Source organism: Pagrus major, chromosome 2 (assembly GCF_040436345.1).
Source record: "Pagrus major chromosome 2, Pma_NU_1.0".
In the NCBI taxonomy this organism is placed as follows: Eukaryota; Metazoa; Chordata; class Actinopteri; order Spariformes; family Sparidae; genus Pagrus; species Pagrus major.
In genome coordinates, this window is record NC_133216.1 from 17781611 (window position 1) to 17795805 (window position 14195).

Below are 14195 nucleotides of genomic sequence, written 5' to 3' on the forward strand. Positions count from 1 at the left end.
AAAAACACAATAATTAGGATCATTAGGCCTTCAAAGAGACCGGAAGTAAAGATTTTCTTTTTTAGAATTTTAAACAGAAAAGAGAAACGGGATGTAGTGGAAATATGTGTTTGAACATGTATTTCAGTGCCTATTTGAGGGCTTGGTGGTTGTTGACATATGTGCCTCATTCACTCAACAGTTACCTCTAAATCATGTATGTCTCATCAATTTTGTAACATTTTGAATAGAATGCTATTTCATCTTACTTTTAAATATCAGACTGAATGTAAGTCCTAAGTCATTTAGAAAAATATTTCATTTCTGAAAACTTTAGTCTTTTACTTTAAGCCCAAAGTCAGGTCTGATTGTACCGTAGTTTGTGTTCTGTGCTTTCTGGACGTGAACTTGTTCCACTGGTATTCATACTCACTAAAAATTATATTTTAGTGAGATTTAATTACCGGTTTGTTTCGTGGAGGCTGCTCCAATTTCAATATGGATGATGTCCAAAAGGGGGCAGTACACAATTCCTGTAGTTTCAACCAGCACCATCCACACTGAATTTTAGGTATTGAAGAGAGAATATTGTTTTAAATACATACGACGCACTACACTTTGTTGTGACGCTGATGATTAGGATCGGAGTGAATATGCTCAGAATTTGTGAATTTCTGATGTGTATGAGCTCTGCCTCCACATCTCATACCACTGCTACACAGGAAGTGTAAGGTTATGTTGAGGTTTTTTTGTGTCTTTTTGTACGTGCATTAACTCAAACATCATGTTCTACTCTCAGGTCTTTTATTCTGAAACTCAGAACACATTTGTTTGAAATCTGTAAAAGTAATGCCTCGAAGTAAAAAAAAAAAATTGACTGGCTACTATATCTCAAGACAATAGTTTAAAAAAATATAATACTTTTGTCTTTGTAAGTGTATAGCGTATTATTATTTTGTAAGGCCTCATTGCCCAAATGGATATGAACCATGTTGTCAATTTGCAGTATGTGGTGGCTGTATCGTCTTTTGAATTCAGGTTCAGTTTCAGACACAGGTGAAGTACAGACTCAGAGGAAAGCAGCGAGCGGTGTAGAGGAAGGATGTCATTATCTCACTAATGTAAGGCATTTACCTTGCATTGAAGAAATCAGAATGTAAATAATTTTCTTGGATTATTTTTGTAAAATTTCAAAGGATATCTTAAATGTAACACTAAAAATAAAACTTTTAATATCCAATCAAATTATATGTTGGTGGTTTTTATTTCAAGGTGCTAATCATTCAAAACGAAGCACAGCGTGAACAAATGTGTCTTTATTAAATAAAATGTACTACAAATAAAAAGGCACTTCCATCTGATTTCTGACTTCAACAGGAATATCAGAGCACAACTTAAAGGGGAATTTTTGCAATTTTATGACCTGAAACTATCAGTGGCAATAACCCATCGATCATAAAAAGGGGAACAATAATGTGATGATTACAATGTCAGCTTCTCTTTCACAGTGACAAAGCTGTCTGGTTAACGGAAATATAACAATCAATTCAGCCCCTTTTCGTGACACACGGACAACTTAAACCTAACATGAATGCTTAAAACAGGCAGTGCAGCCTATATATAACAACAATCTGGATCTTCCGTGGCTCAAAAACATATAAAGTGACATATTTTAACCCCTTCTTCAGCCCAGATTGAATAACTTAACTAAGCTCATAGGTCTGCATTTATCTAACCCTACAGATATTAATTTTGACTTAGACCCACAAATACATCACGTCAGATTTTAAAGGAACTAAGAAGGAAACCAAAATGGAAAAAAGTAAGCTGGATGATGGAAATCTCCACTTGTTATCATTCAACAATAATAAGGTTAAAAAAAGCAGATTATCTGCTGCAACACAACAAAAATGTGAATATGATTTGTCTTAGTGCATTTGTACATGCAAACTACAGTATATTTGGACAGCCATGCAAATACAGAGTGGATTTACATATTGCTGTCAAGCTCAAGGTGGGTGCGGCATATGTCCCTACTACATACAGTAATATAAAAAGCAAACCATTTGTATCAAAATACATTCATAACTGTTCAAGAGTGCTCTCGCTTACGACAAATCTTGGCCCCTACACCTGGCTAAAACAAACGACACAGCACACAACACCACCCATCCTTGTTCCATAAATCTTTAACATTAAGTGCTCTGTGATCAGACCTGGGTCCATTACTGACTGATCACTCTCCAATTACCAAGCTCAATTAATCTGCCTGATAGAGTGTGTGCTTGAAAAAGCAATCCACTTAGTCACACTGTGCCATGCAGAAACAGGAAACACAGTATTACTCATTCTATTTAAGCCGGTCTGGTGCCTTCATAAAAATTATCCTCCATGCTTTAAAACCATTAACGATATCAGCATAAGTCTGTGCCTCAGAGGAGCCAATTCTGATTTTGTGACACATGGTGGCATATGAAGGTAAAGCATGTGTTGCGGTGGATTTCTTGTGATTGCTGTGTAAAGAATTCAACCTTTAGGGATTTTACGATCACTAGTCTTCCTTTTTGCTTCCACTTTCTTGAAGATTCTGAAAAGACAAAAAAAAAAAAATCAGAAGAGAATGTCAGTTCATATGTTATGATATTATGTAAGGTTACATAAATACATCAGGGTTGTAACAAAATCCATTCCGTTTATCTACTGTTAATCCAACATCTGTGTGTGACACCCTGAAAAATACAGGATTTGCTCCCCTCAATAGTATTAAAACTCTGTTTTCAATTTCTCAACAACAAAACATATACCCTGCCTGACATGCTTAATTTGATTGTCACTCTGAAATGGTTATATTTAGGTAGCAAATGACCCAACAAGCCATTATCCTGCAGTGTTAATCGTCACCTGAAGCTCCTGATGTTCTTTCAACAGTCTGTCATACTCCCTGGCGAGACCGTCCATCTGCTTCTTCATCACATCCGCCTCTGACTGGGAGCTCTCCAGGGCTGCAGGGAAAACAAGCACACATCAACGTCCTCACTGTCTTCAGCTACTAAAAGTGACAAGTTCATATATTAACTTTGCAGAGGTCAGAGTATAAATATAAGACTACCACATATGTAAAACTAACACCGACATAGACATGGACACGAACCATCTTTTGAGGTCTTCAGTTCTTCTTTTAGTTTCTCCATGTCCTTCCTCAACAGCTCCATGCCCTCCGCGGTAGCCTTATCACCCTTCCCGTCCATCAGAGTCTGAAAAACATCAAATGACATCAGCTCCAAGTACATGAAATACACAGCCCATCTAATGTAAACGTTCAGTGTGTGTATTCACATCTAGAGGTGGTTGGTGAGGGAAACCAAACCCAGTGTGAGGGTTTGGTAGACAAGTGTCTCAAACAGATGTATTACAGATGGTGTGTGCCTTTAAAGGAGCAATGCAAAGTTTACAGGCTGCCTTTGTTCAACAGCCTGAGTCTGAGTCTGAATGTAAACTAGACAAACCAGCAAAAAACACCAAGAATCTGCCACTAAAATGTATAATGTAATGTATGTAGTCTATTATCTTGTCAGATGTATTGTCTCATAGATTTTGCAGTTGTGGTTCTAACAACAGTAACTTGACCTAACCTGTTTCAGCAGCTCATTATCCTCCATGTATTTCTTGGCAGTCTGGTTAGCGCCATCAGCCTGTGTCTGAAGAGCAGCCGTAGTACTCGACAATGTTGCCAGTTGGTTAATCAATGTGACCACTCGCTTCATAACCCTGCAAAAAAACAATTAAAAAAAGAGCTGGAGAAATACCTAATGCAAGGAATCGATCTAGGCCTGCAACTAACTGATTCTCATGAATTATTCATCTTTTTTTGTCATCATAGTGTCAGTATAAGAGACTGAAGACTCACAGCCAGAGGAAGACAGCGAAGCCAGAGATGTAGAGGTTCCTCTGGGCTCTGAAAAGCTTCATGTGCAGGTGATCAAACATGTTTGGTTGCAGCTTCGCATCTGTGCCAACTTCTTTACCTGAATATTTCCTCACCTCACGCACGGCATCTAATGGAAAAAGATGTCAGCATTTAAAAACTAAAAAGTTACACCATTTCTTCTATGTACCATGTGCATTTAGCTTTCAGTTTTAAACTTTTGTCCACAGTCATATGGTCTGATTCTGTTACAGTATCATATAGTACAGCAAATCCCCCACCTTCCCCCCAGCTCGGTGTTGCCGTTTCGAAACGCAACAGTTCACACAATCTCTAGCGGTCAGTGAGCAGGTCACAGCTCCAAATGGAGTTATTACCTACAGTACCTACAAGCCTGTAAGAAAATACTTACCAAGGAAGAGAACAATAAGGATTATGATCATTGTGAGAAACACTTTGTTCCAGAACTGAGCCAGACTGCCCCAGATCCTCAGGTGGAAAATTCTCTGCCATCTGCGACCACACATACAGACAGATCATCACACATCAGTTACAGACAGGTAATGTGACACAGTAATGTTCACTACTCACTCACAACGCAACATGCAATCACAATCTTCTGCAAGATTCTGGAAGAAACTGTCGATCTGTCACAGCAGGGTGCACCCTTTGCTCTATGCAATTGATGTATTGATCATACTACCAGGTTGTAGTTATACAAACCAGACACACACACACATGATTTTGTTATTTACCTCCTGGCTGAGATGAAGGGTATGCAGAGGATGACAAGAATGCCAATCTCCACATAGAGAAAGAGGGCCACAGCAGTCCATTGCAGCGTCATCTCTGGTGAAGGTTACAGTGTGTCAGGTTATACTAGTACAGTTGGGAGGATTGGCTAGCGTGTATGGCTTTACTTCCTTTGGGACAACAATGCAGCTTCTGTTGACAGAAATGATAACTTAAGCTCCTCATTCACTCCGCCCATAGTTCACATACCTTAACGTAAACTCTCAAAGGCTACAGTCAACTCTGTCAAACTCACAAGCAAAATGTGACAACAGAGTGGTTAAATACTCATTACAGGTAAACATCCATAACATACGCTTACGTTTTTGATAAGATTTGCCTGTTTTATCTTCTGTCCATGTTCAAAATCATAAATTCAACGCTCCGTGGTCAAAAGCTAACATTAATCTAACGTGGGCGATTTAAGAAACAGCTAGCTATAAGGTGCGCTAACGCTAGTAAGCTAACTAGCAAAACGTTTTAAAATGACAATACAGTCACGTAAAGTGTCTAAATTATGTCGCAATTCAGGCATAAAGATGCACAATTTACCAGCAGGTCCCTCAAACGTTGACTAAAAGAGAATAACTTCGGTGAACTTTTTTTTACATCAGCCACAGCGAAGTTTGTCTGCCTGCTTCCCTCTTCCGGGTCCAACGTCATTGGTGCCAGCTAGCCCGTCTGAAGTACACAACTTCCGGTTTTGATTTCCAAAATAAAACTAGTTAATTTAAGTTGTTTAACTTGATTTAATATTTTTTTCATTGGCCTGCTGTTATAATGTTAGACATTCATATGGGCTCACTGTTTGTTAATTGGCTTCAGTGCTAACGCTTGTAATTTCATCGTCTATATTGACTTTTGTGGGCACACTCCCCTCCTTTAAACCATCAAGACCCATATCTTGGCTTTACTTTGAAGGCACGATTGCATGTCATTCAAGAGCTCTTTATTAGCAAAACCAAATCTACAAAACTGTTTCTTTTTAACTCAGTATTTATATTCAGTCTGCTGCCAAAATTAAGAAGTAATCATTTTATATAAGGACAATAGATATTACACTGCTTTTCAAAAAGCTAAGCGATCAGGAAATTAATAATTTTTCCAGTTTCACATTGTAGTTTTGTAATTTTTCTATACTTTTTTTACTGCGCTCAATGAAAAGATGTACTTAGTTGTAATATCCCTCATATTAAATGATTTCAAGAATATTGCACTTTATAAACCTTTTTTTTGTTAATAAAACTGATCAAATTTGTTTGTGATTTTGTGGTTGTGCACCTATATGTCCCATGTTACATGTGAGAAGCAAAAAAAACCCCCAAGCCTCAGTATGCACTCCCATGTACTCATTATTTAAGACAGCCATTAATAATGATAAGATATTCTGTTAATTAGCTACAATTAAAGATATACGATCATAATAAAGAAGACAAACATTAGCCATATAATCAGTTTCTTTACAGTTTTATTTGGCATAAAAATATAACATGAAAAAAACTAAAAACAAATATATCACATTTCAATATTCTCATGTTCCCAGTTCATGCACTGACCCGTATGTGTTTTGGAGGTAATCTATTACAGCTGAGGTACTGGATAGAGAGTTGAACACTTTTCTCTCAGGCTGGGAGCTAACCCTCTCCAGCATGTAGATAAGATGTTGGTGGAGGCAGGTGAATGGAGTGCCTTGCTCTACAGCGATGTCCACCCAGTCCCATATACACTCCAAAGGAGTATCCTCATAGCCGTCGAACATGGCAGGGTTAGCAAGCAACCCCCGCGCAGCCATCACACCTAATGAGCAAATCCAAAAAAACAGGAAATTAACAAAGCAATATTGTCATTTATGCATCTGTTATAAATCAATACATGTACTTGTTTAAGAGTCAAATGTGCAAGAACCAAACCTACCATCCACCCCGGTAAGCTGGTGAGTGGACTCCACATCACGGAGGTACTTTATGTCCCCATTGGCAATGACAGGCACGGAGACGCTGTCTTTGATTGTCTTTATGGCATCAAAATGGACCGGCTGGTGACGTTCTTCTGAGGTACGGCCATGGACTGTTATCCACGCCACACCAGCTGCTTCAGCCTTCTGGCAAAGATCTACTGTCCGCCTCAGGTCCTTGTGAATTCTGTAGGTAAAGTGAATTTCTTTCATGATTATTATCATCAGGTACTGACCCTCATTTCAACACAGGATGTCATATTAAATGAATTCTGATGCATGCAAAATGTATTTTTACCAGGTACAGTATAATGTATGACCCAAACAACACTGGCATTGATATTTGGAGGTCTTGCTCTAGTAAAATGTTAAGGTTTCTTTTTACCTTATTTTGATGGATGCTGTGTAGTTTGGATTGTCCACTTGGTTTCTGACAAGTCTGACCATGTCTTTCACAAGTTCAGGCTTGTTGATGAGGCATGCACCATACCCAGCTGACATAGCCCACCTGAAATCACAACAACAAGGATTTGTGAGCATATTCAAGGAGCACAACGTTTTATAGATTTTTCTCTAATAATCCATGACAATCAAGCTTTATTAGCATTTAAAATTTCCATTACAAATGAACAAGTCAAACTGTAAGCTTTTGATCCTACAATCAAATTGTGAAATAAATAACAGAGTAATAAAATGTGCTTGGAGGCCAAAATGTATCAGGGTCCATTGTTAAGTAGTTGCACCTTTGGGGACAGCCACAGTTGAGGTCAACTCCATCTGAGAAAGGTGCAACCACACAGGCTGCATCAGCCAGAGTCTGGGCATCATGGGCTGCAAACTGCACTATCAGGGGCCGGTCATCTGAGAGGGAAAAGGAAAAGCAATCAATCACGATCGAGCTTCAAATTAACAACACATTCATCATATGGCAAGACTTGACATATTTGTGTAAAGATACTGTGCATTAGAAGTGGTGGTGGTGCAGTGGACAACAGGTGACATGCATGCAATGTAGCATACTCACGCTCATTAGTTGTGAATTCACTGTCTCTGGCTTTGACAGATCGCATGAAGTCAGAGGCAACTATCATTGGTGTGAAGCAGATATCACAGTTGTATTTCCTCACCAAGGACCTAAATGCAAGCCTATGTGGAAAACAGACTTCATTGACTACAGTGCCCGAGAGACATACATGAAAAGGTAGTTGTACCTGCTGCAGTACGTCTAATATTCACTTCAAATGAGCAGAGTACTGGATGAAACACTTGACAACTAAATGCTAAACGCCATATGCATTAAGGTTCAGAGTTTTTTTCTTCTTGAATTTCACTTGAGGTCCAGTACTGCAAAAATAAACAATGCAATAGCTACCATTATAAAAGCTTATTCGACTTACTTTGAATACCGAACCATTGGGGCACAAATCTTCAGGACCTTTCCCTTTTCAAACATGTCCATGATGCTGGTGTTACCATTAGAAGTCTTCATTCTGCTCAAGCAGCACTGTTAGCCGGCTAGCATAACAAGCTAACGGGCGCAGTATCCAAGAGCAGGGTTCCGTCTAAGGATGGGTTCTGTCGGCTGACATCTATCTCATTGTTTCACAGACGAGAACAAAACTGGATATGTGCCGACAAATCCCACACAGCCACACAAAGACACACAGATATAGCTGTGTTTACTTCGGAACAACATTGAAACTACGACGCCTCAGTCCACCATGCGGGCAGGAAGTGTGGGCGTGTGTTTGTGACCTCTGAACCCATACGTCATACAGCGCAAAGTGTGTTTTTATTTGTTTATTTATTTTTATTTTTATTTTTAATATCATAAATGTCCATTCTCCAATGTATTTAGCTTAGGCTGTACACGGTAATGTATTTTTTTTGTTTTAAAATAGATGTTCACGGTTCTACGTCACGCCAATTCATGCAATGCTGCGTTCAGGTTCTGTTGGGGAAAGGTATTTCTCAATCTTTCAAGTCACTAGAGCACACAATATCATTCAATAAACGTCATCCTTTGGTATTGAGGTACGGAACAATCAATACAATCAATATCAGTGTCCTCAAAAGGGGCTTTGTGCGTTTATTGTAAACAGTGACTATGTTAAACAATTTGTTTTTACATTAAGAGCAGCAATGGCATTAGTCTTCAGTCTTCATTGTGCAGGTAACTTGACATGATAATTGTAAAATATGTAAGCAACATATTAATAAAAGACATGATGGGGAATACAAAATAAATCTATCTCTTTCGATTACTGTCTCTCTGTGGATTACAATTATTACAACTGTCTGATTTACAAGACACTTTGACTTGCTCACATGTTCAGGCCAGCTGAAGAAAGTGGGTCACTTCAGTGCTGAACTTTGAAGTACTGGCTCCTTATGTGTTGACTGTGGGACCAGTTTTTGTTTTGTATTGCAGGTTCCAGTTTTGCCCACTGGCTCTTTTCAGCAGCTACAGCCATTGTCCTTTGGGGAAGGCATAGCACTCGATCCATTACCGGCGACGGAAATAAGGTGGGTTGACATTAGACCTGCTGAACGAGTGATGATATGTATGAAAAACTAGAATGGCACTCAGTAGAGCGTCTACCTCTGCCAAGACCCAACAGTCCCCTTTTGTACTCACTCATAGATACCAGCTACCTAAATATGCCTGATTTTTTTAAAGCTCTATACATTAATCCCTGAGAAAATCTCAAAGGAACACCCTATCTCACAAATGTTAATGAAAGAGAAATAATTCCTGGATTTGTAACTTCATTTGGATCCAGACCAAAAGTAAATGGGGGGGAGGTAATAAAAAAAAATGGCACACTGTGCTGGCTGTGGTATTTTTGTTTTAATATGTATCAAGACGTCCAACAAACCAACAGACCTTATATTCTAAAGGGACAGCAGGCCTACAAGAAAATCACAGGCATGATTGAACCAAGTTGTGAAAAGATCTCCATCAGTGCAGGGCTAAAGTACCAAAAGGACAAGCTCAAGCTGTCAGATGAGTTTTGTGTAGTGGAAAGACAAAAAGTGACGAGATGGTACAAGAGTTTTCCAAATACCTACTGATCCTCAGCTCTCACCAGGTCAGAACTGCGAATGTTGGAGGCACCTTCTGAGGAAACACCTATGGCACAGAAATACTGAACTAATGGGATAAGAATTGATGCTGCAGTTTTTTTTCCCCCACACCCTAAAGCCAATCAGTTGAATAGACTGATCATGGGATCACAGAGAGGGATTATGAGCTAGATGTAACATTAACTTCTTCAGAAAAGCCAAAAGTTCAGAAGAGGCTTTCTGAGGTTTGTCACCATAATCATTTACACTGACAATAAACAGACTTTGATATTGGCTTGGTTTTACTTTACTTCAATTATCCCTGATTTCCAGTGTTACCATTCTTTATAAATCCAAAATTAAAATCTATAATGTTAAAAATGTATCTTGGAGCACAGAATCAACTCTGCTCCAAATGAACCCAAGTTCCCTTTAGTACTTTGACTCTCTGGCCACAGGAGGGCACTGAAGTAACACAGTTCTAGTCTTTATAAGACAATTCACCCTCGGGCATACTATTATTTTACTACCTGAAAGGATCAGTAACACATCCATCTATCCGGACTGTTTTACTGCGATTTGCTGATATTTAAATATATTAGCTGCACAGTGGGCTTTAGGTATGTGGCACTCAAAGCATAAAACACATTTTAAAACCAAGCCAGGAGCTTCTTCTTTGTGCAGGTATACAAATTAATGAAACATTTATGAATAATTACCTCAGTCTGTTGTCATCTTTCAAAAAGCACAAGGAGTGACTCATAAAATACACAACTGTTGAACTAATGAACACTTTATTTTAAACTGGCACTGAGTAAGTGACTAATATCAAAAAGAAGCATCAACACTTACATCAATAAGGCACAAAAGGGCATCATGAAAATATCCCTTGCCGCGACTGTGGAGAGACCCGTTAATCAGCTGATAAAAATCTAAAACTTCAACAGAATAAATACAATTTCACTCCAATGCAAGCCAAAGAAAGTGATAGCAGTGGAATGCAGCTTGTTATTTTCACTATAAGCCAGTGAGTGATATCAAAAATTACTCCCCACACACAAACACACACACACACACACTCACGATCCATCTATGCTACTTATCAGTTTGTTTAAGCTTACACATGTTCACTCAATCTACCAACATTTACAAGGCACATCATGAGTGGCAGCCATAAACAGCGGCCGGAGAGAAGGCTTAGACCGTGCTAACATTGTGCAGAAATACACAATACCCTGTGAAGAAACGAAACATGTGTTAAGTGTTTTCACCCCATCCTCTATACAGTGTGGATAAGTTAGTGATTTCTTAGCATGCACCACATTTAATTGCCTTTCATCTCCTTTACACAAGAGTCGCACACACACTTCTAAAAGCACTCTCCTTCAGAATTACAAACAACTTCTCTGAACTGATTCTGGCCTCAAATTCAAAACCAGTCTCGCGGCATACTTGGCCAACTTGAGAAGAGTGACTTTGCTGAGGGCGGATGAGTCTTCTCTTCATCTCTGTCCATATGAATCAATTCTACAGCCAATAAAAACAAATCAAATATGAGCTCTGGAAACCAATAAGCTGCAAAGTGAAGCGTTTAATGAAATATCCATTCCTGAGACGGATAGATCATCCACTGGCAGCAGGGATATAAACATATAAGACATAAGATATGGACTGAATCGATATTTCGCCCTCTTTGTCCATGTCTTGTCATCTCTGATATCTGTAACATCGCAGCACAGACGCTTCCTGTCCACAGCTTGGGAAGAGCACTTAAAAAAACGATAACGGGCTACACAAGTGTAAAAAGACAACACAGCAGGTCAATGGCAGCCAGCCTCGGGGGAGATACAGTATAGGGGCAATGGGAATAACCACCCCTATGTGTCCCCAACTCCCACCCTCACTGAGGTAGCTCTCTGCGGCCAGCCGCCTCCAGCTCCACGCTGGAGAGGAAGCGCCTTGATAGTCGGTGGCAATCGTAGCTCAGCTCTGTGGTGAAGACGGCGCTGGTTTTCTTGGGGTAGATGATGGTGGTGCTCTTGAAGTGCTGCGGCCGATGGCGAGGCTGGAACTCCAGCTGTGTCTTGTAGTGGCGCCAGGTGCTGTGGGGCACGGCCATTATGGTCTGCATGCAGTGTTCAAGGCCCTGGCCCGATGGCTGCAGGGCCACGCCCTGGATGAAGTGGCGGTCCGAGTCATAGTGCACAGATGAGGTGTATCTGTGGAGGAGGGAGAGTGTTTAATGGTTTTATTGGTGCTAAATTACTGATTACCAATTAAAAAGGTGCACTATGTGGTAGAGAAAGGTCTTCACCGACTGATTTTTATGCCTTAACAATCCATAGTCTTGTTTGCTTCTCAACACACGCAGTTGTTGGACGTCTTGATACATATTAAAGCAAAAATACCACAGCCAGCATGGTGTACCATTTTTTCTTATTACCTCTGCTTAGGAGGTTATGTTTTCACCCATGTCTGTAGGTTTGTAAGCATGATTACACAAAAACTACCAAATGGATTTCCACAAAACTTAGATGGAGGATGGGTCTTGGCCCAGGATGGACCCCATTTACTTTTGGTCTGGATCCAAATGAAGTAACAAATCCAGGAATTATTTCTCTCTTTCTTTAACATTTGTGAGATAGGGTGTTTCTTTGAGTTATTTCTCAGGGATTAATGCATAGATCTTTAAAAAAAAAAAAAACAGGCGTATTTAGGTAGCTGGTATCTATGAGCGAGTACAAAAGGGGACTGTTGGGTCTTGGCAGAGGTAGACGCTCTACTGAGTGCCATTCTAGTTTTTTAAAGCATGTCTAATGCCAACCCACCTTATTTCCTTCGCCGGTAATGGATCGAGTGCTATGCCTTCCCCAAAGGACAATGGCTGTAGCTGCTGAAAAGACCCAGTGGGCAAAACTGGAACCTGCAATACAAAAAAACAAAAATTGGCCCCACAGTCAACACATAAGGAGCCAATACTTCAAAGTTCAGCACTGAAGTGACCCACTTTCTTCAGCTGGGCCTGAACATGCCAGCAAAGTCAACGAACTTTAACAAACATTTGGTTTGTTTTACTCAAAACTGGCTCATGTGGAAGTCAGCAAAGAAAACGATGGGCACGGTGCGACTGGCAGAGAGCTAGCAATTTATTTCAGAGCTCACTTCCTGTCTATTCAAACGCAGGGATATAACATCTACTCATGCATTTGTGGAAACCATCAGGCTTTTCATGCGTGGAGGACTAAATTCCTCGCAGTGTGCCAAGTCCTCCATATCAAATTGCAAGTAATGGAATGTTCTGGCATTTCCAATAAGAAATGTTGAGCTGCAATTCGTGGTCGTCTACCTTTCTCCACAGGGAGTTCATATTGCTTCAATAACATACATGCAGGAAGTAGCGTTAGTGTTACCTACCAGGGAGCCCCGTCCCTCGTCTTCAGACACCGGGCTCACGCCCCCGGCTTTCTCCGCGCACGCAGGCAGCAGCCAGGCGCTGGGGCTCGGGCTCGGCGGCAAGCCGGAGTCCGGGCTGTCAAGTCCTCTATCAGCCCTGCAGCTCATCACATCCAGCGGGTCTCCTTCACAAACATTTGGCAAGTTCAACCTGCCAACCATTTCTGGTTAAAAGTTGCGAAACTCCACCAAGTAAAACGCGGGTTTCGAAAGAGACTTCCAGGTTGCAGTTCCGTTAAGAGTATCCTGTTTTTTTTTTTTCTTTCCTCACGGTGTTTCCGCGAACCTCTTCCCCGGACAGGATGCACGGCTGCCCGCTGGAAATATCATCAACCGGGGCGGTAATTCAGTCCCCTGAAAAACCACGTCACAACAGGGAAAACTCTTAAAAGAAAAAAAAAAAAACTACTCTCTAATGTGACATTAAAACATATGAAACATGAGGCAGCTCCACCGTGAGTGTAAGTTGAGAGTAGAAAATTTGTCCACTTGTGAGGGACCCCTGCTGCCCGCGGCTCCTCTTCAAACTTCTCCCCCCTCAGAGGGGCCTTCACATCCACAAACACTCGCAGAGGAAACGCCTTTTGAAGCACTTACCGGCTCCTGATTGGATGGCAACCAGAGACCGAGCTGGTCATGGGAACTTTTCCAGCCCCTCATTCAAAATTGGGACTTAGATGAACAAATTAGGCTGATAGTTTCTCCTGGTATTAGGCATAATGTGCAAAATTGAAGCAGCGTACACCCATGTGAAGAACTTGGTGGCAATTTTTTTTTAATATTCTTCAACGATTGCCTGTGTAGCATACAATTAGACAATACAAACGATTAACAGTTCGGGCCCGACGGCAGGAATGCAGGAGGCATCAGAATCAGAGACCATAACCAGGGCGTTGACTTATAAAACATTTCTTTTTCTTCCACAGACTGTGATGTACTGTTCACATCTGAAGAGAACGTGTGGGAGCAGCTTCAGAGACAAAGAGATCACTTGGTAAAGCACTGAGACAAACGCATTTTGTCTCA

The 14195-nt window shown here is 40.5% G+C and overlaps 3 protein-coding genes across 4 annotated transcripts; all 3 read right to left on the bottom strand.

Moving 5' to 3' along the window:
- Positions 1-1280: 1280 nt before the first annotated feature.
- bcap29 (B cell receptor associated protein 29) lies at positions 1281-5360 on the bottom strand. Of its 2 annotated transcripts, none has more exons than XM_073493556.1 (8): positions 5249-5360; positions 4660-4753; positions 4317-4417; positions 3887-4034; positions 3612-3747; positions 3131-3233; positions 2881-2981; positions 1281-2566 (listed from the first exon to the last, which is right to left on the bottom strand). In XM_073493556.1, the coding sequence occupies exons 2-8, from the start codon at positions 4749-4751 to the stop codon at positions 2531-2533; spliced, it is 717 nt and encodes a 238-aa protein (XP_073349657.1). In that variant the 5' UTR covers positions 4752-4753; positions 5249-5360; the 3' UTR covers positions 1281-2530. The 2 variants fall into 2 exon arrangements, with proteins under 2 accessions (XP_073349657.1, XP_073349656.1); XM_073493555.1 differs by having other exon boundaries at positions 4660-4849.
- A 786-nt stretch (positions 5361-6146) lies between these two features.
- On the bottom strand, positions 6147-8359 carry dus4l (dihydrouridine synthase 4-like (S. cerevisiae)). Its single transcript, XM_073493554.1, has 6 exons — positions 8048-8359; positions 7675-7796; positions 7394-7511; positions 7036-7158; positions 6611-6837; positions 6147-6493 (listed from the first exon to the last, which is right to left on the bottom strand). Exons 1-6 carry the CDS (start codon positions 8137-8139, stop codon positions 6228-6230), a joined length of 948 nt encoding a protein of 315 aa, XP_073349655.1. The 5' UTR covers positions 8140-8359; the 3' UTR covers positions 6147-6227.
- Positions 8360-10493: 2134 nt separating this feature from the next.
- rflnb (refilin B) lies at positions 10494-13720 on the bottom strand. The gene is made up of 3 exons (XM_073493557.1): positions 13131-13720; positions 12545-12639; positions 10494-11935 (listed from the first exon to the last, which is right to left on the bottom strand). Exons 1-3 carry the CDS (start codon positions 13329-13331, stop codon positions 11617-11619), a joined length of 615 nt encoding a protein of 204 aa, XP_073349658.1. The 5' UTR covers positions 13332-13720; the 3' UTR covers positions 10494-11616.
- Positions 13721-14195: the final 475 nt, after the last annotated feature.

What these genes read in the sequence shown, in the direction of transcription:
- dus4l (XM_073493554.1), bottom strand. Translation starts at nt 8,139, where the DNA reads ATGAAGACTTCTAATGGTAACACCAGCATCATGGACATGTTTGAAAAG. An exon ending in TGAATTCACAACTAATGAGC is followed by an intron (nt 7,512 to 7,674) that starts GTGAGTATGCTA and finishes TTTCCCTCTCAG; the next exon opens with ATGACCGGCCCCTGATAGTG. An exon ending in AACTGTGGCTGTCCCCAAAG is followed by an intron (nt 7,159 to 7,393) that starts GTGCAACTACTT and finishes TTGTGATTTCAG; the next exon opens with GTGGGCTATGTCAGCTGGGT.
- bcap29 (XM_073493556.1), bottom strand. Translation starts at nt 4,751, where the DNA reads ATGACGCTGCAATGGACTGCTGTGGCCCTCTTTCTCTATGTGGAGATT. An exon ending in CCCTTCATCTCAGCCAGGAG is followed by an intron (nt 4,418 to 4,659) that starts GTAAATAACAAA and finishes GTGTGGTCGCAG; the next exon opens with ATGGCAGAGAATTTTCCACC. An exon ending in ACTGAAGACCTCAAAAGATG is followed by an intron (nt 2,982 to 3,130) that starts GTTCGTGTCCAT and finishes TTTTCCCTGCAG; the next exon opens with CCCTGGAGAGCTCCCAGTCA.
- rflnb (XM_073493557.1), bottom strand. Translation starts at nt 13,331, where the DNA reads ATGGTTGGCAGGTTGAACTTGCCAAATGTTTGTGAAGGAGACCCGCTG. An exon ending in ACGAGGGACGGGGCTCCCTG is followed by an intron (nt 12,640 to 13,130) that starts GTAGGTAACACT and finishes TTTGTATTGCAG; the next exon opens with GTTCCAGTTTTGCCCACTGG. An exon ending in TTACCGGCGAAGGAAATAAG is followed by an intron (nt 11,936 to 12,544) that starts GTGGGTTGGCAT and finishes CCTCCTCCACAG; the next exon opens with ATACACCTCATCTGTGCACT.